Source organism: Ranitomeya variabilis, chromosome 4, assembly GCF_051348905.1.
Source record: "Ranitomeya variabilis isolate aRanVar5 chromosome 4, aRanVar5.hap1, whole genome shotgun sequence".
Classification (NCBI taxonomy): Eukaryota; Metazoa; Chordata; class Amphibia; order Anura; family Dendrobatidae; genus Ranitomeya; species Ranitomeya variabilis.
The window spans coordinates 648,682,965-648,707,549 of record NC_135235.1 but is presented as its reverse complement, the minus strand read 5'-3'; the positions used below and the strand labels follow the sequence as shown (position 1 = coordinate 648,707,549).

At 44.8% G+C, this 24,585-nt stretch overlaps 1 protein-coding gene across 2 annotated transcripts; it reads right to left on the bottom strand.

Moving 5' to 3' along the window:
- Positions 1-204: 204 nt before the first annotated feature.
- On the bottom strand, positions 205-22,749 carry LOC143766155 (uncharacterized). 2 transcript variants are annotated; one of them, XM_077253621.1, is made up of 5 exons: positions 22,694-22,749; positions 16,572-16,721; positions 16,263-16,442; positions 16,056-16,179; positions 205-2,096 (listed from the first exon to the last, which is right to left on the bottom strand). In XM_077253621.1, the coding sequence occupies exons 2-5, from the start codon at positions 16,647-16,649 to the stop codon at positions 1,120-1,122; spliced, it is 1,359 nt and encodes a 452-aa protein (XP_077109736.1). In that variant the 5' UTR covers positions 16,650-16,721; positions 22,694-22,749; the 3' UTR covers positions 205-1,119. The 2 variants fall into 2 exon arrangements, with proteins under 2 accessions (XP_077109736.1, XP_077109735.1); XM_077253620.1 differs by lacking the exon at positions 22,694-22,749 and adding an exon at positions 17,779-17,864.
- Positions 22,750-24,585: the final 1,836 nt, after the last annotated feature.

Here is a 24,585-nt window from a genome sequence, read left to right as displayed (position 1 = left end):
ATGATTCATTAAGGGTAATGTTATTTACCATATCGTAAGTGATTTCCAGAAAAAACAAGTGAACTAAAAAATGTCATCCAAAATCTATAGTGTAATTTTACCTTTACTATTTATGCACAATATGGCTGACTCAGCTCCATAGTTCATGAGTAAATGTCGTAACATCTAAAGAAAAAAAAAAGCCCAAACACCAGCCTGTACTACAAATCGAACATTTATTAATCATTTGAAACAAGTTTGAAGATGCATGTACAGTGGAGGAAATAAGTATTTGATCCCTTGCTGATTTTGAAAGTTTTCCCACTGACAAAGCCATGAACAGTCTATAATTTTAAGGGTAGGTTAATTTTAACATTGAGAGATAGAATATCAAAAATAAAATCCAGAAAATCACATTGTATAAATTATATACATTTATTTGCATTTTGAAGTGACAAATAAGTATTTGTTCCCTCTGGCAAACAAGACTTAATACTTGATGGCAAAACCCTTGTTGGCAAGCACAGCAGTCAGATCATCTCTAAATCATTAAGATTTTGAGGCTGTGGCTTGTCGATTTTGGTGTCTATCAGCCACAAATCATGCAGCCGTGGGGACTTGAACATATTCGAGCACACCAGAGCTACCCGGATAACCCCCAAGCATGCTTGGACAACACGATATCTGAGCACGTTCGCGCATCACTAATAATTAGATATATTTTTAACAATAATTTAGAGCTCTAGATATCTTAATTTCTGATGTATGACATGTGAATTCATTTGATTGTAACTGTTGCACATACTTATATTTTTTTGTCATATTCAAGTAATAAGAAAATAGCTACTTCTTTGATGTTTAAGGAGATGTTTTTCCTGACAAAATGTTTCCTACATTCAAGATGTAAATATGGTTTTGTCCCTACATAACACTTTGAGAGCAACAAGACTGGTCTTCTAAGTATATAATTTTCTTAACATAAAAATGGCTTCATATCTGTATTAGTTATCTGATGTGTAAGAAGATGTGATTTCATATTATAACTTTTACCACATTCTGAACATGAAAATGGCTTCTTACCTGTGCGCTGTCTCTGATGTCTAACAAGATATAACTTCTGTTTAAAACATTTCCCACATTCTAAACATGAATAAGGCTTGCCCCCATGTGACTTTTGTGATGTCTAACAAGATGTAATTTCTGGTTAAAACATGTTCCACATTCTGAACATGAATATGGCTTCTCCCCTGCGTGACTTCTTTGATGTCTAACAAGATGAAATTTCTGATTAAAATATTTCCCACATTCTGAGCACAAAAATGGCTTCTCCCCTGTGTGAGTTCTCTGATGCGCAACTAGATGTAATTTAACATTATAACTTTTGTCACATTCTGAACATGAAAACTGTTTCTCCCCTGTGTGAATACTGAAATGTTTAACAAGGTGTGATTTCTGGATAAAACATTTCCCACATTCTGAACATGAATATGGCTTCTCCCCTGTGTGACTTCTCTGATGCACATCAAGGTCTGATTTCTGGGTAAAACATTTCCCACATTCTGAACATAAACATGGCATATTTCCTGTGTGAAATCTCTCATGTCTAATGAGACTTGATTTCTTATTATAACATTTTCCACATTCTGAACATGAATATGGCTTCTCCCCTGTGTGACTTCTCTGATGCGCATCAAGGTCTGATTTCTGGGTAAAACATTTCCCACATTCTGAACATAAATATTGCATATTTCCTGTGTGAAATCTCTCATGTCTAATGAGACTTGATTTCTTATTATAACATTTTCCACATTCTGAACATGAATATGGCTTCTGCCCTCTGTGAGTTTTTTGATGGTCAACAAGATTAGATTTCCTAGTGTAGAATCTCCCACAATCTGAACATGAAAATGGTTTCTCCACTGCGTGAGCTTTTTGTTGTTCAATATCCTTTCTATGACTTTGGCTTTGTGGAATAGTCTGTAGTGAATCAGAAGATATGAGCTGTGGTAAAAGATTAGATGACAGATTTTTCATAGAAAGAGACGAGGACATAGTTGGGATAACAACATGTGCTTCATATGTATTTTCTGTGATCCCATGATCCTCAACTTTAAAATCTGAAGACATAAAAATAAAATTAAGTCTTTCTTTCAGCTTTAAATAATGTAATCCTTGATGTTATATCAATTTTATGATGACATGTCTAAATAAAAATGTACATACAAATTGCAATGCATTCAACAAAATTTGGTGCTTAACCCCTTTATGGCACCATGACGTACATATTCATCATGTAATTTTTATACAATTATACACTCCTTAACCATGAAATTGCAAGACCAATAAGGAAAAATTGTGGAATTATGAAAAGCGCAGGACTGGTAGACATGATAATGATAAACAAATGATGAAAAATTGAAAAAAATTTGCAGAACATCTTAATTTGATTACATGCCACTGACTATAGCAACTGCAGAAAGTAATGTGTCCATGATCAGGAAATAGCAGCATTTTGGACCCCTTTTACTGTTATGACACTCTTCGCATTCTTTCAAGTAGTTTAATCTAGAAGTACAAACTTTTGACCATTACTGTATGTCAAGTGGTTTTGTGGAACAAAATACTAGTCCTATCCATAGAGTATTCGTTTCCAATGTGCTTGTCTTATTTAGGAGAGGGTCACAACAGAGAAATATGTATCTAACAAGTTGGAAGTAGTATTTACAATGGGTAGAGAAGAACTTATATCCTCTGAAAACAAAAGGATCGGGTGTTTAAATTCCAACTGTCTGATCCTTTTCTTCTTCAATATCATCTGTGAGGAGAGAATTGAGAGGCCACCATACACATTACATAGTCAGTTGGTCCCACTGAAATTGACAAACTCAGCTAACTTTCACGTCTATGGAGGACTAAGGCTACTTTCACACATCAGTTTTTTGCCTTCAGGTATGATCCGGCGAATTTTCTAAAAAAAACGGATTTGTTGCAAATATTGAAAAATTGATGCGATGGATCCGTTTTTCTGCTGGATCTGTGAGAGAGAGATTCCAGAATAGAAAATGCATGATTTGTGTAAAAAAAACTGGATACGGTCACCGGATTCGGTCATTTCACCTCACGTTTCATACGTTTTTCGCCTGATCAGTCGCTGTGCCGTTTTCCGCCGGACAGAAAAAAGTTCCTCTGGACGTTTTCTCAGGCTGCCGGAACCTTTTGATGGATCCGGCAAAAAACAAATGAAACGTTAGGCCATCAGGTGCAATCCGGCGCTAATACTACACTATATGAGAAAAAATACGGATCCGACAGGAGAAAAAAATGGATCCTTTTTTTAAAAAAATTCACCGAATTGTGCCTGACGGCAAAAACCTTATGTGTGAAAGTAGCCTAATGTGGCAAACCTAGTGTAGCCCTGGCATCCCCGCAGGCTTCCCTTCTCTCCCGGCAGGGACGTCGACTTACTCACCGCTGCGGCCCACACTTCCTCCTCCTGCTGCTGCTACTCAGGGGCTGCACACAGCTCGCAGATTCCCGGGCACTGTGCTTAGGGCACACAAGCTCTCTCTTAAAGGGATAGTGCGTGCCGTCTTATATTGTCCACTGCCAATGGCTTTGAGACACTTATTATTGAAGGAATCTTCAGCTGTGGGGATTCAGACTGCATCTTCCATTGCCTGCGAGTATACCAGCAGGCACCAACCAGTACCTGCCTGCATACTTGTCATTACTGCCAGCACCTGCTGTTCCTGTGTTCCTGCCTGTACCAGCTCCTCTCCTAGGCTGCTTCAGCTTCCTGCAACTTAAGGGTCAGCTGCCGTGTGCCCATGGTCTGTCCTGGTGGAGCACCTGATGTCCATTTGAAGCCAAGTCTAACCCCACCATCAGGGGCTCTATTGAAGAGTCAGATGTTCACCTTGTTACCCTCCTCCAGGCTCTCCTCGGACCATGGCACAGCGGCTCCACCTCTCCTGTTACATCTAGCCTATTGATAAACACAACAAACAAAAGTAAAAAGATAATTTCAAACAGAAAAACTGACCAGCACATCCAAACTCATGTGAACAGGTGCCAGCTAACACAACAATTCTAAGGAAATACAAAGCTGCACTCTGTAATGTTAAGAATGGTAAATCTAGAAAATTGGAACTGCATTACTTTGAAAATAGGTACACCTTGACAGTGGCAGTTGGGCTCATACACAGTGGGCAATTTATGCGTGAAGTACCTTCTTTTTACTGTAAATTTCCTATAGCAGTGGTGGCGAACCTATAGCATGCATGCCAGAGGGGGCACACAGAGCTCTCCCGGTGGGCACGCGTGCCAGCTCCTCAAAAATAGCATTGCCATCACTCTCCATCTTCCTCGTCACTAGCACCGAGACCACTCTCCTCTGCACGCGCACCATCCCATTATACTGCACGCCGTCCCATCAGGCCGCATATCATCACATCAGGCCGTGCGCCATCCCATCAGTCTGCGCGCGTGCTGAGTAGGGGATGGCACATAAGCTGAGGAGAGTGGCGGCACTATTGCAGATGAGATGGTGCGCATGCCCACAGGTAGGATTGTGATATATGAAGAGACCAGATCAGTGTTGGAATGGGCAATGGCGAGTAGTATTTTTTTTTTTTAATGTGAGGCCATTGTACATTATGCAGCATCATCTGTGGCCATTATACAATATGGAGCACTATGTGGGGCCATTACATAGTGTGGAGCTTCCTGTTGGGCCACTATACAGCAGGGAGCACTAAGTGGGCACATTATACAGTATGGAGAATTATGTGGCACCATTATACAGTATGGAGCACTATCTGGGGACATAATACAGTATGGAGCATTGTAAGGGGCCATTATACAGTATAGAGCACTATGTTGGGCCATTATACAATATGGAGCACTATGTGGGGCCATTATACAGTGTGGAGCATCATGTTGGCCACTATACAAACATGGAGCACTATGTGGGGCCATTATACAGTATGGAGCAAAATGTGGGGCCATTATACAGTATGTAGCATGATGTCGGGCCACTATACAATAGGGAGCATCATGTGGGGCCATTTACAGTATGGAGCACCTTTATATAGTAAGGAGCACTATGTGAGCACATTATACAATTTGGAGCACTATGTGGGGCTATTATACAGTATCCTTTATATATTTCAGTTATGCCATTGAGCCATATGCTTTTTACGGCTGTTACATAACATTATATTATTCCACTATAATTCCAAAAGTTAATCATTTTATTTGATAAGGAATGACTTCGTCAATTGTAGACATTTTTTTAACAAATATCAAGGTTGGCCAGTGACTTTGTGCAAGCTTTTAACTTTGGCCCTCTGTGTATTTGAGTTTGACATCCCTGGCTTAAAGGGTTATTTTCATCATGATAAAGGGCTACAATTGTAAAGAGGTTGTCAAAACAAACAACGTTGCAATTTTACTTTTGATTCAAATCCTCTCCACTCTCAAGAACAGACCTCCACTGCAATCGGTGGCTGGTATCTTAGGCTTGGAGTGCAGGGCTTACAAGCTCTTTGCTATAGACCAGTGTTGGCGAACCTATGCCTCTCTGTGGGCACACATGCCAGACATGCCGCCACACACACTCCACTCCTTTCCGCTGTTCAAATGTATTTGCGTCTTTTTAGATGCTAATACATTTAAACCAGGGATGGTGACTTTTCATGCGGCCCGCAGGCAGGTCCCTGGAGTCCGCAATGTGCATGGTATGCAGCTTTTATTACAGAATGCTGCCTGCACATGAAAGATGACGGCATCGGGGTGCGCAGGGTTAGCGCCCAATGACTGCCGTCCTCCTGTCCCGGAAGAGGATCTGCTGCCAGAGAGTCCAGAGCAATCTCTGTGCTGGCAGCACTGTGCCCGCAGCTCTGTACCTTTCTGATGGTGATTTGTGCCCCTCAGCTATGTGCCTCTGTGATCTCTGTGCCCCTAGCTATGTGCCCCAATATGATCTCTGTGCCCCCCGTGATCTCTCTCTCTACCCCCAGATATATGCCCCCTGTGATCTCTGTGCCCCGAGCTATGTTCCCCCACGTGATCTCTGTGCCCCCTGTGATCTCTGTGGCCAGAGCTATGTGCCTACCTTGTGATCTCTGTGCCTCATAGCTATATGTCCCCTGTGATCTCTGTGCCCCCCAGCTATGGGCCCCCTGTGATTTCTGTGTCCCAGCTATGTGCCCCCCCCCTGATCTGTTCCCTGTGATCTCCCTGCCCCCAACTATATGCCCTGTGAAATCTGTGCCCTTCAGTTATACACCCCTGTGATCTCTGTGCTCCCCAGCTATGTGAACCCCTGTGATCTCTGTGGCTACCCACTTTGCGCCCCCCTGTGATCCCTGTGCCCCCATGCTATGTATACCCCTGTGATATTTGTGCTTCCATGTGATCTCTGTTCCCCCTGTGATCTCTGTCCCTCCCAGCTATGTGCCCCCTGTGATCTTCGTGCCACCCCTGTCACGGAGTGACTGATCCAGTGTGACACGACCCAACGGTTGGTCGGTCACCAAACGGCACAACAACACAACGCCAATAGAATAGGGGAGAGGAAGGCCCTGATAATAGGGAATCAGGGATGGTCACCTTCTGAGCTCTGACCTGAGCCTGTCCCTGATCTCACCTAACACGTCAGGATACCTCGTCCCCAAATGTCACCTATAACTGCTCTAGCTAGTGCACTGGTGGGTGACGGACACTAGCCGCACCACTGGAGGTAAGAAACACAGGAAAAACTCAGCCGCCGACCGTAGAGATGGTGAATCGGTCGGCAGGGAGAACGGATACTATGATTCCCACCCATTGTTCCTCAGTCCCTGATGAACGAGGGCGGAGCCTGAAGTATAACTTGTAGGCTTCCTGAAACACCAAAAATGTATCTCTTCCTCCAGAAAACCTGTCAGGGAGAGATACCTTAGGTTCTGGTTGAGCCTGCATCTGAAGCGAGGCCCAGAACCATAACAACTGCTGCAGTTGCTACACCACCTCACCACGCAGCTCCTTAAGCACATCGTTGAGGGTTTGGAGCAGTTGGGCAAAGGTCTACATTTGATCCATGGCTCACCAGAAAAAAAATGTGCGGTCGGTGTTAATGTCACGGAGTGACTGACCCAGTGTGACTTGACTCAACGGTTGATCAGTTACCAAACGGCACAACAGCACAACGCCGATGGAATAGGGGAGAGGAAGGCCCTGACACTCGGGAATCAGGGATGGTCAACTCCTGAGCTCTGACCTGAGCCTGTCCCTGATCTCGCCTACACCCTATGCAGGTCCTTCCCCCTGCTGACGTCAGGATACCTCTTCCCTAAATGTCACCTATAACTGCCATAGCTAGTGGACTGGCGGGTGACGGACACTAGCCGCAACACTGCAGGTAAAAAACTCAGGGAAGGGACAGACACTGGGAAGATGAAAAAAATACAACACTTAGCTTTCTGCTGCAAAGCACCGCACAGCAGGATAAAGTCACCAGATCAAAGTATTCAGCTGAAGCACCACTGCACCCAGAGAGCGCCTTTACTCCAGATTGGTCACTGCAGATTACTCTAACACTGACAGTCAGCTGATGCATCAGGTAAACTTTTAAAGGATGGTGGGAGTGGTCACCACCCACATCAGCTGACCCAGCAGCAATGCAATTACAGCAGCAGGTCAGCGGGGAGAAACTGACATTAACTCCCGATGGCCTGAAAGGAAAAAAGATTTAAATTAAAGAAACAAGATCTGCCACAAATCCAAAAATGGATTGTGACAACTCCCGGTGATACCTGTGTTCCCCTGGTGATCTACGTGCCTCCCTGGCGATGCTGTAAGCCCCAGGTCCAACATGCAACATTGCAGCTGGGGCCAAAGAGAAGACAGTACGGGCATGCACTGGTAATAGTTCCAGAGGGAGCTGGACATTAAATGTATTAAGTTTAGTTTTGAGAGAGGTGGGATGGGGGCTGCTTTATTCAGAGGGAGTGTGTGTATCTGTGTGTGGGTGTGTCTCCCAGGTGGCTTGTTGCAACCTTTAAGCGACACTTTTTATGGATATCTTTAAATGGCTTTCTTCTTGCCACTCTTCCATAAAGGCCAGATTTGTGCAGTGTACGACTGATTGTTGTCCTATGGACAGACTGTCCCACCTCAGCTGTAGATCTCTGCAGTTCATCCAGAGTGATCATGGGCCTCTTGGCTGCCTCTCTGATCAGTCTTCTCCTTGTTTGAGATGAAAGTTTAGAGGGACGGCCGGGTCTTGGTAGATTTGCAGTGGTATGATACTCCTTCCATTTTAATATGATCGCTTGCACAGTGCTCCTTGGGATGTTTAAAGTTTTGGAAATCATTTTGTATCCAAATCCGGCTTTAAACTTCTCCACAACAGTATCACGGACCTGCCTGTTGTGTTCCTTGGTCTTCATGATGCTCTCTGTGCTTCAAACAGAATCCTGAGACTATCACAGAGCATTTGCATTTATACGAAGACTTGATTACACACAGGTGGATTATATTTATCATCATTAGGCATTTAGGACAACATTGGATCATTCAGAGATCCACAATAAACTTCTGGAGTTAGTTTGCCACATTGAAAGTAAAGGGGCCGAATAATGTTGCACTCCCCACTTTTCAGTTTTTAAATTTCCACAAAAATGTAAAATAAGCAATAAATTTCATTCAACTTCACAATTGTGTTCCACTTGTTGATTCTTCACCAAAAATTTACATTTGGTATCTTTATGTTCGAAGCATGATATGTGGGAAAAGGTTGAAAAGTTCCAGGGCACTCTATTTTGCAGAGGGGCAGTGTGTGTTTGTAAATATTTTACAGAGAGGTATTGTGTGTGTCTATGTATACACATTTGGCAGAGGGGTAATGTGTGTGTAAGGGGGAGTATTTTGCAGGTGTTCTGTTATGTGATGTTAAATTGCAGTATTGGCACTTTCTGATAAATAAGTGGGTTTTGGGTTGCCGTTTCGGCACCCTGTCTCTAAAAGGTTCGCCATCACTGCTATAGACTCTATAGCGAGCTAATGTACAAGATGGTTTTCTAATCTAAAACATCAGTATTCAGATTCAATTTCTTAGTTGACACTTTGCGATAAATAAGTAGGTTTTGGATTGCAGTTTGGGCACTCAGCCTCTAAAAGGTTCGCCATCGCTGTCCTATAGCAATATTGCAGTTTCAGTTTTCTAAAATTCCATATGTACATAATGCAGCACTTACCTATTTTCAATGGCAGTAATGCAGTTCCAATTTTCTAGATTTACCATTTTTAACATTCCAGAGTGCAGTTTTGTATTTTCTAACATCATTTGGTGGGCAGTCATGTACTTTAACCCCTTCCGGACCTTGAATGTACCCAGTACATCGTGGTTGGTAACTATTTACCGACCTTGGACATACGGGGTACCTCATGGCTAAAATGCGGCACCGTGACCAGTTTCTAACAGCAGGGCACCTGGGCTCATCGTCACGGGGAGGCTTTGACGCCCCCCGGGACTACAATATCTGCGATTAGCTATATAATTCTGAACAGCCAATCACAGTGTTTTCAGTGTTTCAGGCAATGAATTGAATAAAAAATAATTTTGAATACTTGGTAGGACTAGCTTAGGGACAGTAAAAATATACTGTAGTAATCTGTGTCTACTTCAGGATTTTTTACAAAATTTAGTAAAAAACAGGCATGTCTGATCAAACTTCAGTTGCTGTTTTCTCTGGAAAAAAATAATTGACTTAAGTTGATAGGACAAGATTAGGTACAGTCAAAATATACTGTAGTAATCGGTGACAACTACAGTATTTTTTACTGAATAGAGTGAGGGTTAGTGTTAGATAGCTGCAGGCATTCAGTAATTTTATTTTTACTGTTGTTCTTTAAGTAAGTTTCTTTTTTATTTTACCAAATTTTTATATTCTTATTTTATTGTTATCTTTTTCTTTATCTTTTCTCTTTTTTGTCTCTTCTAAGTAAAAAAAGTTTACGCCAACACTCACACACACACCTGAATAAAATTTGGTTCATAAACACACAAACACCGCATACATGTAAAGATGTCGTCCTGCTTGTCCCAAACACTGTATTTAGCGGAGGAGCCATATGCTTTCCTTGCTTCTGACATGGACAGTGAGTTAGAGGATGCCAGCTTCCTTTAATTTTTGACCCAGGACAGAAAATGAACAAGTGCTCACCGTTACTGACCCCGCATGGACCTCACCACCTGAAGATTATCAGACACAGATTCCTGATTTTGCGGCGCAATCTTGAATCCAATTTGACTCTACTGGCCTAACAGAAATAGATTTTTCCAAAGTATTTTCTCTGAGGATTTTGTAAACCTCATGGTGGATGAGGCAAATTTGTACGCCCAGCAATTTTTGGCACAAAACTGCCCTTCATCATTTTCTAACTGGATCTCTGTAGACGCAGTAGAAATTATGTGTTGTCCGTGTTTCTGTGACCGCTTTGACGGTATCCTAATCCTAAACTCGTGTCAGCATTACCTATATCCTATCTCCTAGCCCCGGGGTGGCCAGTCCTGTATCCGTAGTCACTGGTCCTAGTGCAGCCAGCTCCAGAACTGTTTCCTTATAACTTTGTGTGTGAACAAGAGCATATCTTAAATATTCAAGATGTCCATACGGTCCATCAGTCGTTTCCTGCTTGTCAGTGACCTTGGTCACGTCTCCCCATGTCAGCGAACCTGACCCCTGGGATCGACAGCTGTAGTATCGGCAACTGCTTAGGAGTGGTATCTTACGGCTACCTGCTGCCAGTCTGTCTCCACCATGAGGAGCTCCAGCAAATCCAGGTAGCCACTTAGCTATGCCCCTGTCCAGGTACGTCTCACTATGTGGCACAGTGGGTCCACGAATCACGTGCGCCACCTGCGAGCACAACATTTTGTTCAGGCTATGGATTCTCCTGATCCCAAGAGCCTCCATGACTCAGACCTGTACCAAGAGCTCTCACATCAGTGTGATCAGCAAGAAATATTTTGTAACATCTAAGGACCAAAAATATCTGCTTGGATGCTCAGACCACGGCTGCTTCTTCCGCTGCTGATCAAGTTGCCACAGCTATGGGCGAGTCTACTAGGCCTGCGATCTATACCCCAGGAGCTAATCTTCGCTTATTGGCTCCTCCATGATTCAGTGGAGATCCGAAGCAATATCATGAATTCTTGAACCAGTGCTCCCTGCACTATGAGCTTTTGGCACAACAGTTCCCAACTGATTGGATTAAAGTGGGGTTCTTGATGTCCCACCTTGCAGGAGAAGTCCTAGCATAGATTAACCCCTTGTGAGAGAGAGGGTATCCTGTGACCATGGACCTACAGGTCTTCTTGGTGGCCTTCCGAAAAGTCTTTGATGAACCTGGTCGTGCTTCCTCCACTGCATCTTCCCTGCTCAGACCAAATCAGGGAGAATTGTCCGTCAACCAATATGCCGTCTGGTACCGCACCTTATCTTCCGAACTGAACTTGGATGGAAGAAACAATCTTTGGTAGCTGCCTTTTAGGAAGGATTATCCAGAAGAATCAAGAATGAGTTGGCTGGACATGACATCCCAGCCTCTCTAGATCAACTAATCTCACTGGCAATCCGGATCGACCTCAGATTTTAGGAGCTGACCAAAGAGATGACGCATGAAAAAAAACTGTTGTGTCGTGTCTGACTGTCTTTCCAGAGACGACTCTTTCCTCACCCTCCAGAAAAAGCTGTCCTTGCGAAACCTTGAAGGTCGATTGTGTTGGGTTGGAAGAGTGGCAACAAGAAAGTGGTCGTGTCAAAAGAGTGTGCTTCGGTAGAGCGGGCACTTTATTCATAACTGTCCTAAAAGGTCTAAAGTCCTAAACCTGGGACTTGTGGGGGAACCTTCGCTAGGTGAGAGAGGAGACTCTTCATCCATGACTTTGAACATTTCTGTGTCTTGAGGAGGAATCTAATTCAACGAAACAGCCTTTCTTGACTCAGGCTCGGCGGAAAATTTCGTACAACAGGCCATGGTTGATCGATACCAAGTTCCGGATCAATGCCTTCAGAATCCGCTGAGAGTGTAATCCGTTGAAGGTAAGGACCTACCTGAAGTTGTTAAAGTCATCACTGAGGGGCGTGGCCTAGCACTTAATGTGAGTGGACGGCTCCTGTGACCTCTCCGCTGCATTGCTTCATTTATCCTGTTCAAAGTCCCTCCAGAGTGTTGATACCAATCTGTGCTGGTGGTGGTAGGGAGTTTAGGCAGACCCCCGACACGCTGTGCTGTGGTGCTGTGGTGACCTGAGGTCATGGTGAGGAGACACCAGCAGGACGCGAGGACAGGAGCTGGGAGCCATGCTGAAGTTGGCGCCAAGAGTGTGGAGGCAGCTGAGAAGGCAGACGCTGCAAATGCCTCCTACGCACGGAGACTGGAGATAGCAGCCAAACTGAAGAAGTTTACAAGGCAGGAAAGAGCAGCAAAGGTGGTGGCTAAAGGGGGAGAGGGGGAGACTGAGGAGAAGGAAGACTCAGAGGCTGATTCGGTACAGGAGGGGTTAAAGGGTGAGGATGAACGGTGGGAAAAGGAGAGTGTGGTGCAGGAAGACACTGAGGTGCCTGTTATAGGGGAGCCCACATTGAAGGATGTATATGACCTGGTTAGATTTTGTAAGACTGCACTATCAACCCTTACAAAGAGAGTCAATGGTATTAAAGAAGAAATGTCCAGCATGAAGGCAGCCATAAATAAAACTGATACCAGAGTGGGGGCAGTGGAGAAGAGAGAGAGTGTGCTGGAAGACCAACTTTCTGAAAGGCTGAAGTCTCACACTCAATGTTTGCAGAGATGTGCTGCCCTGGCAAAGTTCAGGGTTGTGACCCTGGGAACAATGCATTTTTTCCAAACACCGGAGGAGGCCGCAAAATGGCTTCACAACAAGTGACTCCAGGCGGATAAGGGAGGAGTGAAGTCAGCGGAGCGAAATGCCGTACTGTGTCGTGTTGTTTTTTGACAAGGAGAAACTAAAAGATGGTGCTGTTATATGGAAGTTTCTGGTTCCTGCATATTAATTGTTATGGACTATGGAAGGACTGATTGTAATAATAAATGTCTATATGCATACGCGGTGGCGATGTGGAGGAGTTTTAGATAGATAGTGGTTAAGAGGTAACGTTTATAGGGTAGCTAGACGTTGGAGTACCCACTCTCTGGTAAGAGAGGGAAAAATACAACGGGAGAACTGTTATGGTTTGTTGGGTTACTGTATATGGGGGGAGGGGTTAATTGTTTAGGGAAGAGTTTTATTGCATACGGAGAGCTGCAAGATATTTTCAAGGGTCAGGAACTTGCATGTATAGAATTGTATGATGGGTGATAGAATTAAAATCCTTAGTTGGAATGTAAGAGGACTGTCAGAGGGAACACGAAGAACGGCGATCATGGAATATGCTAGGAAGAGGAGACCGGATGTTCTATGCCTCCAGGAGACTCATTTACTACGGGAAAAGGTGGAGGTGTTGAAGAGGAGGTGGACTGGGAGAGCATATCATTCCACGTATTCTTCATATGCTAGAGGGGTCTCTTTCTTTATAGGAGCGTCAACTAGGGTTGACCGAAACGGGTCAACCATTTTCAGAAGTCGCCGACTTTTGGCAAAGTCGGGTTTCATGAAACCCGGCCCGACCCCTGTGTGGGGTCGGCCATGAGGTCGGCGATCTTCTGAATCTGGTATCGGAATTCCGATACCGAGTTCCGATATGTTTGCGATATCGGAACTCGGTATCGGAATCCACATTTAAGTGTAAAATAAAGAATTAAAATAAAAAATATTGATATACTCACCTCTCCGACGCAGCCTGGACATCGCCGCTGGTAACTGGCATCTTCCGTTCCTAAGAATGGCGCTTGAAAGACCTTTCGATAACGTCACGGCTTGTGATTGGTCGCGGCGGCCCACGTGACCGCTCAGCGACCAATCACAAGCCGTGACGTAATTCTCTCAGGTCCTAAATTCCTCATTCTAGGAATTTAGGCCATGAGAATTACGTCACGGCTTGTGATTGGTAGCTGAGCGGTCACGTGGGCCGCCGCAACCAATCACAAAGCCGTGACGTTATCTAAGGCCCTTCACGCGCTCATTCTTAAGAAGGAAGGCTGCCGGAAAGAAGCCGAGGGTGAGTATATTCCTATTAGGTATATACTCACCCTCGTACGCGCCCTGCTTCTTTCCGGCAGCCTTCCTTCTTAAGAATGAGTGCGTGAAGGGCCTTAGATGACGTCACGGCTTTGTGATTGGTCGTGGCGGCCCACGTGACCGCTCAGCGACCAATCACAAGCCGTGACGTAATTCTCATGGCCTAAATTCCTAGAATGAGGAATTTAGGACCTGAGAGAATTACGTCACGGCTTGTGATTGGTCGCTGAGCGGTCACATGGGCCGCCGCGACCAATCACAAGCCGTGACGTTATCGAAAGGTCTTTCAAGCGCCATTCTTAGGAACGGAAGATGCCGGTTACCAGCGGCGATGTCCAGGCTGCGTCGGAGAGGTGAGTATATCAATATTTTTTATTTTAATTCTTTATTTTACACTTAAATATGGATCCCAGGGCCTGAAGGAGAGTTTCCTCTCCTTCAGACCCTGGGAACCATAGTATCCCATTGCACTGCATTGGGTTTCGCGTTTCGGCCGACCCTGACCCCGACTTTTTTATAGGATCGGCCGATTTCACTCGACCCGACTTTTGAGAAAGTCGGGTTTCGTGAAACCCGACCCGATCCTATAAAAATAAAAGTCGCTCAACCCTAGCGTCAACGCCATTTGAAGAAATTGAAAGCCATGTTGATTGTGAAGGACAGTATATTTTTGTTGTTTGTAAAATTTATGGGCAATCACTATGTATAGTAGCTATGTACATACCACCGCCATACAGGGGGAAAACGTTATGTGAGGTTATGGAATTATTTAAGCGAGGTACGGGATTACCATTACAGATCACTGATGATTTCAATAATGTTAAAGATGAGGGGTGGGATAGACATAAACAGAGTGCAGGTAAAAGTATTAGGAAATTGATGGCATTTGGGAATTATATTAAAGAGATTGGAATGATGGACCTGTGCTGAGTGAGAAATGTGAATGCGCTATGCTACTCTTGTTATTCTGCAACGCATGGGTCTCTCTCACGAATAGATATGGCACTGGGAAATGAGCTAATGACACAACTGGTCTGTGGAGTGGAATACCTCCCAAGGGTGATTTAGGATCATAAGCCCATAGAATTGTCCATTAGACGGATAGGGGGGAAGATTGGGAAGGCAATTGGGTGGAAGTTGAACCCGGTATGGCTGGAATATATCAATATGAATACTATAAAGGAAGAATTGGAGAAGTATTGGCAGATTAATGAAGGGAGTGCAGATAGTCGAGTGTGTGGGATGCTATGGAAGCGGTCCTAAGGGGACTCTTGTTTCGAGAGATTTCCAGGTGTAGGTCGAAATCTAAGCTAGAAGATAGGGAAATAATAGAAACCTTGGAGAAGGTGGAGAGGGATATGGTACTAGACCCATCAGCAGAAAATCAGAGTAGGCTAAGGGGTGCACAGGAAGAGGTTAATAAGGTGTATTTGAGGAAAGCGGAGAGGAGGAGGGCCTTCCAGAAAACGTAATTTTATAATGAAGGTGAAAAAGTGGGGCATCTGAAGTACCGGCTCCTGCCTAGGAGTAGTCCCTGGTGGCTACCTGCAGCCCAGTCTGTCTCCACCATCACAAGCTCCAGCAAATACCAGGTAGCTGCTTAGATACGCTCCTTTCTAGGTAGGTCTAGCTCTGTGGCACAGTGGGTTTACAAACAACGTGCACCACTAGCAAGTGTGACAACAGGATGTCAGGGGGAAGTTTAAAAGGGGAACTAGTCAACCAGATTGGCAACTGTAGGCCACCTTGCTATTTGTATACTGACTGTCCCAAAATAGGCTGATCAGGAAGACCTCGTATATAGCAAATACAATATTGTTTTTTTACAAACAGGTTAATATTTTTAGGACAAGCTTCACTACAACAAATAAATAGTAATGTCTATTACCTGGTGATGTGAGGGGCTGGGGAGCCTCCATCATGACGTCATTGTACAGATCTTTGTGTCCTTCTAAATACTCCCACTCCTCCATGGAGAAAGAGACTGTAACATCTTGACACCTTATAGTAACCTGATACGTACAATGACACAATCATCACCCTGACCCAATCATAGCATTACTGTATAATGTCCCATCATTCCCAGTAATGTCACCTCTCCAGTCAGCAGCTCAATCATCTTGTAGATGAGTTCTAGGATCTTCTGGCCATCAATGTCCTCATGTATCGGGGGGTGAGGTGGAAGCCCCATGATTGGGCTCAGAGTTCTTCCCCATCCCTCAGACACAGGGGCCTGACAGCGCTCACTAGAGGTCTTCTTCACTACGGTGTAATCCTGGTTATGGAAAAACACATTAATAAATCTCACTACAGACATTTCCAGAGTCCTCACCTCTCCAGTTCTGTCCATCTGTTATTCCCATAGATAAGAATGATGTAATGTGTCATCATCAGAATCTCTCACCTCTCCAGTAAGCCGGAAGAGGATCTCTAGGGTGAGGTGTAATATCCTCTCCGCCATCTTGTCCCTGTTTCTATGCATCCTTGGTGAGTCAATTAGGAAATTTTTCTTATATAGAAGATCTCAGCTGAGAGAATCTGATATTGTAGGGACCTGAATAGGAAGAAGATAAACCAATGTAACATCATAACTAATCCCATGAAATAATACAATTACTGGAGATAATAAGGGGAACATATGAAGAGATGAAAAGTAAAGATGTATTCATGATCTGAAGAACATCTATTCTCTCTTGTTTGTATTGACTGGAACATGATTTAGACATTTTATCAAGGCATCTCTTCCATTTCAGTGTCAAAATGATGTCATGTGAACGCAACAACCACTAGATGCATAGTTAATGCCAATATGGCACGTTATTGCTATAGACAAATACTTTTTAGACTGTGAATGCTTTGGCACAACCAAGGGCTCCAAAGGAGAAATTTCCATCCGTTCAGGACATATGGTCATGTGATCATGATGTCACCATGTGTCCTCAAGCCTTTCTAGCATAAAAAACTGCACTGAACATGTAAGGTCGTAATGACCTATTGTGACAAGATGATCATCTAACTATAGGACCCAGTGCAACTCTGGAAACTACAGAAGAGTTGCGGAGGATCAAATAGACTAGAGATTTGGCTGACATTCACCTTACACATCAATCAACATCGCCCGGTATTGAAAGGATGACAATAGGCAAAGTGGGAGATGAGTGCAAGTAGTGTACCCCTGGCTCACGCTGCATGCTTTAGGGCTCATGCAGACGTCCGTGACAATTGGTCTGAACATAAACCGCCAGGGTCAGACTGCCCCCCGCTGCCCGAGGGGTGTGTCACTAATAGATCATCACGCAGCTGCTATGGGGCCCATGAGTCAGAGGGGCCCGCCTGGCACAAGCAGTCAAGCAGCGGGTGACAGGAGGCAGAAGCCGGATGCTGCGGCTAGAGCCTGTGCCCGCTGCTAAATAGAAATGAATATTGACTGCTCCCCATGCCCTCACGGGGGGGGGGGGGGGGGACTACATTATTCCCAATGAGGGAGCTACTTTATATTCTAAGCAGGCAGGGCCGGTTTTAGGCAAAGTGGGGCCCTAGGCAAAGTTTAAAATGGGGCCCCAAATGCTAACATATTGCACATCATACAGAAGCATTTCGGTTGTATTTACATGCGCTGATCTCAGGCCGCTAAACGAGTGTGATCGACAATACTGAAGTTGTTGGATGCTTGTTTCCCGGCCTCTTTCCACCGTCTGAGAAAGAATGAAGGGGACAGAACGATCACTAATAGATCACTAACAGATCACCATACAGTATCATGTTATCAGCAGCACATCTACAGTTTACACCGGCGATGTGCTGTTGAGAACAATGATTTTTATTCCGGCATAAACAATCCAATCACCCAATGAATATGCAGCATTTTGCTTGTTTAGTATAATACACCCCATAGTCCTCCATATAATATAATGTGCCCCATAGTCCTCCATATACTGTAGTATTATACACTTCCCATAGTCCTCCATATAGTATACAGCACAGCCAACAGTAGTATACAGCACAGCCCACAGTAGTATACAGCAGAGCCCACAGTAGTCTACAGCAGAGCCCACAGCAGTATACAGCAGAGCCCACAGTAGTATACAGCAGAGCCCCCAGTAGTATACAGCAGAGCCCACAGTAGTATACAGCAGAGCCCCCAGTAGTATACAGCAGAGCCCCCAGTGGTATACAGCAGAGCCCACAGTGGTATACAGCAGAGCCCCCAGTAGTATACAGCAGAGCCCACAGCAGTATACAGCACTGCCCACAGTAGTATACAGCACTGCCCACAGTAGTATACAGCACTGCCCACAGTAGTATACAGCAGAGCCCCCAGTAGTATACAGCAGAGCCCCCAGTAGTATACAGCACAGCTCACATCCCCCCTTCCCTCCCCGCCTCTCTCCTCCCGAGAATAGCTGCACAGACCAGTAAAAAACAACAAAAAAAACACAAGCTCCTCACCTCTCCCCGAGCCCGCGCTGCTTCCTGCTCCTGTGTCGGCGGCTGCCGCCGCACTGCCTGGGACGCAGTGAGTATGCGATGACGCGCGCCCGCTGTGTCAGAGGCAGAGCGGGGAATGATGGGAGAGGGAGCGTCAGGTGACGCTCTCTCCTCCATCATTGCTTTGAACTGTACCGGCAGACGCCTGTATAGTTCAATGCGGCGGGGGAGTCGGCGCTGGCGGCAGGCGGGCCCCCCTGCCTCACAGGGGCCCCATAGCGGCTGCGTGACTTGCCGCTAGCTGGGGGCCCCTGGGGGAGTGGGGGCCCCAGGCAGCTGCCTGGTCTGCCTGCCCCTAACGCCAGCCCTGTAAGCAGGTCTGCATTATACCCTATTCTATCATTTTGTCTGCCCTTATTCACACACTGAGGTCAACTCTGACACATGGTAAGGTTTTTGATATTAGACAGCGTAGGACCGTCCCGATCAGGGCACGTTGACGATGGTGGAATGGCTTTTATGCTATTTTCGATCAAAAACAGTATTACTAAGGACCCTGTGTTATTTAAATGCACTTGCTTTTTACTTATTCAGTTATAGCAGGGTTTTTTACTCATTTTGTTTCTTGTAGGTTTTGTATGCTTATTGGTCAATGTGAACATGCGTTTATGTGCGGCATGTATGCCAACTTACTGCAGGCTCGGTTTTTCTGATTTTTATTTTATTCTATGAAAGGACTGCATTATACCCTATATGGGGGCTACATTACATTCTATGTGGGGGCTACATTGTATTCTATGGGAGGCTGCATGATACTATATGAGGGGGGCTGCATTATATTCTATGGGGGGCTGCATTATACTATATGAGGGTGGTTACATTATGCCCTATGAGGGGGGCTACATTATATTCTATGGGGGCTGCATTAAACCCTATGAGGGGGGCTATATTATATTCTATGGGGGGCTGCATTATACATTATTTGGGGGCTACATTATACCCTATGAGGGGGGCAGCATTATATTCTATGGGAGGCTGAATTATATAATTTGAAGGGGCTACATTATATTCTATGGATGGCTGCATTATACCCTATGTGGGAGCTGCATTATACCTTCCAAGGGGGCTACATTATACTTTGTGTGGGCTACATTATATTATATGGGGGGCTGCATTATAGTATATCAGGGGGCTGCATTATATTCTATGGGGGGCTGCATTATACCCTATGAGGGGGCTGCATTATATTCAATGGGGGACTGCATTATACCCTATCAGGTGGCTGCATTATACCCTGAGGGGGCAGCATTATACTCTATGGGGGGTTGCTTTATGCTATATTAGGGGGGCTACATTATATTATATGGGGAGGGCTACATTATACCATATAAGGGCGCTGCATTATACTCTATTAGGGGGGGCTACATTATATTCTATGAAGGGGGCTGCATTATATTATGAGGGCTGGATTATATTCTATGAAGGGGCTACAATATATTCTATGAGGGGGATACATTATATTATATGAGGGCTGCACTATATTCTATGAGAGGGCTACAATATATTCTATGAGGGGGGTATGTTATATTCTATGAGGGGGGCTACATTATATTCTATGAGGGGGCTACCCCAACCCCTGCTATATCATTAAGACATGCACTACCTTATATTATACACTGATATTAGCATGTTTTACCGCACAATTGGTCTTGTATTTATTTCTATGTAGCTACATAGTGGGCCACAAGAATGATTTTTACTGGTGGGCCCAAGATGCTCCAGTCCGACGCTGTGAAACGCTAATGCACAAACTCGCCACGGCTCTCACAACCCGAGCCTACTTACAATCCATTTTTCAAGACCCCCCACTACTGTGTTTTAGGCAGCCCCAAAATCTAAGAAGCATCATTGTCAGAAGCTCCCTGTCCTCTCCAACAGCTGCAGGTACCTTTCCTTGCAACCAGAAAAAATATAAAACCTGTCCATTTATAATGACCATGGACAAGATAAAGATCCCCAATTCACATCAGGACTACAAGATACCAGGTACTTTCAGCTGCGTCACTTCTAATGTGGTGTACTTAATTATTTGTACTAAATGTCCAACTGGGGGTCTGTATGTTGGGGAGACAGGGCAAAAACTGAGAACAAGGATAAATTCTCACCGCCATACAATAAAAGAAAAAAGAATGGATCTACCTGTGGCCAAACATTTTTATAAGCCCGATCATAGCACCATGGACCTGAAATTACTGGTATTGAAAGGTAGCTTCAAATCTCAGAGAGACAGGAGAATCTGGGAGTATAAACTTAAAAACGACATTTGACACACTTAGTGCAGGAATTAATGTGTTGCATGGATTTATGTCTTTTTACATCAATTAAGGAATTTGCACTTCAGACCATGTGGGGTCATCATAAAAGAACCAGACCCCAATCAGAGGACAACAAAAGATTCACTCCTAATCTAGGAACTTTCCAATATTTATGGACACAACTGTTTATCACTTATCACTCTCCCATAATGACAGTTCTGTGCTGTGTTGTGTATAAATATGTGATTCTTCAGAATTTGCTTTAGTCTATGCCTGATGAAGAGACCTGTGTAGTCTCGAAAGCTTGCAATTTGTTACCATCTTTTCAGTTAGCCATTAAAAGGTATCAACCACTGAGGGCTTTCAATTCTAAATATTTTGGAGAACAAGAGAAATCCCAGAAGATTGGAGAAGAGAAAATGTTGTCGTGATATTCAAAAAGAGGAAAGAAGATGGAGCCAGAAAATTACAGACACTGAGCTTATAGTAGGAAAGATCTTTGAACAAATTATTAAACGGCATGTATGAAAGTACTTTCATAAGAATACAGTAAGTAACCAGAATGGGTTTGTAACAAACATATCATGGCAGACTAATCTAAATTTCCTTCTATGATGGAATCACTGACAGGGTGGATCAAGGAAATGTGGTAGCATCTCATACTACCCTTGTTGAAAAAACGACCAAGTATGGGATTGACAAGGCTATGGTTAGGTGGATTCATAACTGGCTCAGTGACCGTACTCAAAGAGTGGTAATAAATGATTGCGCATCCAATTGGAAGAGTGTTTCAAGGGGGTTACCACAGTGTACTGACACCAGTGTAGTTCAACATTTTATAAATGATCTAAATAAGGGAATTGAAGGTAAACAAATCAAATTTGCAGATGATGCAAAGCTAGGAGGGATAGCTAACACTTGAGAAGAAACAGAAAGGGTTCAGAAAGATCTATATGAGCTGAAACAATGGGCAGCGACTAATTGAATGGTATTTAATAGGGAGAAATGCAAGATTCTATATCTGGGGAAGAAAAACAAAAATTACATCTACAGAATGGGAGGAATAGAACTAAGCAACAGAACGTGTGAAAAAGACTTGAGTACTAATAGATCACAGGCTGCACAAGAGTCAACAGTGTGATGCAGCAGCAAAAAAGGCAAACAGTTCTAGGATGTATTAACAGAAGCATAGAGTCTAGATCACGTGAAGTAATTATCCCCCTCTACTCCTACTTGGTCAGGCCTCATCTGGAATGCGGTGTCTCGTCCTGTACACCACATTTTAAAAATGACAATGAAAAACTGGAGCAAGTTCAGAGAAGAGCTACCAGGGTGGTGAGTGGACTGCAACGTATGTTCTATGAGGAACGGTTAAAAGGATCTGGGAATGTTTAGCTTCCAAAAAAGAAGACTGAGAGGAGACTTAATAGCTGTCTACAAATATCTGAACAATGTCACACTGTAGAGGGATTCTTATTTTCATTTACACATGGAAACACGAGAAGCAATGGGATGAAACTGAAAGGAAGAAGAAATAGAGTAAATGTAAGAAAAACTTTTTGACACTGAGGGTGATCAATGAGTGGAACAGGCTGCCACGAGAAGGTGATGAGTTCTCCAATGGAATTCTTCAAACAGAGGCTGGACAGATATCTCTCTTGCTTTGAGCAGGGGGTTGGACCAGATGGCCCAGGGGTGGTTCCTTCCAACTTTACCATTCTATGATCCTATCTCCAGGAATGAAGGGGTTACTGCCCAGTAATGGGGAATCTCCAGCACCTACCTCCACCTGCAGAGCCGCACACCACATATATGGCTGTTCTGTGCGCACAGGACCTGTGATGAGGTCACAGGAGGGGAGGAGTCAGGGGTCACATGATCAGGGGCCTCAGTGTATGCAGGACTCTGCTGTGCTGGTTGTCATGGTGCTAGATGAGGGAAAGATTCTAAGAGGGGTCAGGAGGGTTTGCAGGGTGGATGTAGCAGAGCCGTGTGTGTACGATGTGTATAGAGCGGAGACGTGTGTGTACGAGGTGTACGGAGCGGAGCCGTGTGTGTACGAGGTGTTCGGAGCGGAGCCGTGTGTGTACGAGGTGTGCGGAGCTGGGCCGTGTGTGTATGAGGTGTACGGAGCGGAGCCGTGTGTGAACGAGGTGTACAGAGCGGAGCCGTGTGTGTACAAGGTGCACGGAGCGGAGCCGTGTGTGTACGAGGTGTACGGAGCGGAGCTGTGTGTGTATGAGGTGTATGGAGCGTAGTTGTGTACGAGGTGTATGGAGCGGAGGTGTGTCTGTACGGGATGTACGGTGCAGAGCTGCGTGTGTAAGAGGTGTACTGAGCGGAGCCGCATTTGTACGAGGTGTACGGAGTGGAGCTGCGTGTGTACGAGGTGTATGGAGCGGAGCCACGTGTGTACGAGGTGTACGGAGCGGAGCCGCGTGTGTGCAAGGTGTACGGAGCGGAGGCTCGTGCGTACAAGGTGTACGGAGCGGAGCCACATGTGTATGAGGTGTACGGAGCGGAGCCTCGTGTGTACAAGGTGTACGGTGCTGAGCCACGTGTACGAGGTGTAGGGAGACAGCCGCGTGTGTACTGTATGTATGGAGTAGAGTCGTGTGTGTACGACATTTATGGAGCTTAGTCATGTGTGTATGATGTGTACAGAGCAGAGCCAATGCCATGTGTACTACATGTTTAGAGTGGAGTCACGTGTACAATGTAAGCTGCACAGAGCCTTATGGGGGATATGACGTGCAGAGTGGAGCCGTATGTTTACAACATGAGCAGAGAAGAGCTGTGTGGCTCCAGACCGAGGCTGCGTGCTGGATGTTTCCGCAGCCTGTGCTCACAGGCTGAGTCAGCAGAGAGCCTCGGCTAAGGACACTGTGTGTTGCTTTGTCTGTTCCGAAGGCCGCTTACTTTTTGTTGTTGCTGTTGTGTTATGAAGCAAATAAACCCGTACGGACTTCCTTAAAGAAACACGCATCCTGTCTTCCTCCTGCAGCACCTGAATGAGTACAATCTCTATACAGAGATAGTAATAAACCATCTCTGCCTTCTCAGTGGGAAGTCTGGCTGTGTCTGCTAGTCAGGTCCCCGCGCCCGCAAATGTCACATCATCTGTACTAGCACGACTAGATGTTTAAGAACGTCACTGCATAGCAGAAGGTGGAACGCCCGCACATTTACCAGCTATGGGTGGCCCGGATGAGTTAGCCAATAGGTGAGTTTCTCTTTTCCTGCATATACTCAGCATCATTAATCTATAGCAACCCGACTGTCATTTCACCACACACTTTGACGTTGAAGTATACTATCATTTTTGCAAGACGAGTTGTACTTTTGAATGACACCATTCATTTTCCACTTCTTCATTCATTTTACCACATAGAGTACTGGAAATTTGGAAAAAAAATCCAAGTGCATTGATATCACACTAAAAAATGGAATATCAATCACCTAGTCTAGTATAGTCTGAGATTGGGGTGCAAAAGTCCTTGGAGATCCATGACTCGTTCATCTCGATGAAAGATAGGCGGTCTACGCTTTCAGGGGACAGCTGGCTGCGCTTATCCGTCAGGACACCACCACCGGCGCCAAAGACATACTGAGAGAACGCTGGCTGCCGGGCACAATAGAATCTCCAAGGTGAGGGAGGCGAGCCCAGGCCACTCA

Excerpts from the sequence above, each read along its gene's own strand:
- LOC143766155 (XM_077253621.1), bottom strand. The coding sequence starts at position 16,649 with ATGCATAGAAACAGGGACAAGATGGCGGAGAGGATATTACACCTCACC. Across the intron at positions 16,443-16,571 it reads TCTTCCGGCTTACTGGAGAG|GATTACACCGTAGTGAAGAA; the intron begins GTGAGAGATTCT and ends TTCCATAACCAG. Across the intron at positions 2,097-16,055 it reads CCAGCCCCTCACATCACCAG|ATTTTAAAGTTGAGGATCAT; the intron begins GTAATAGACATT and ends TTATGTCTTCAG.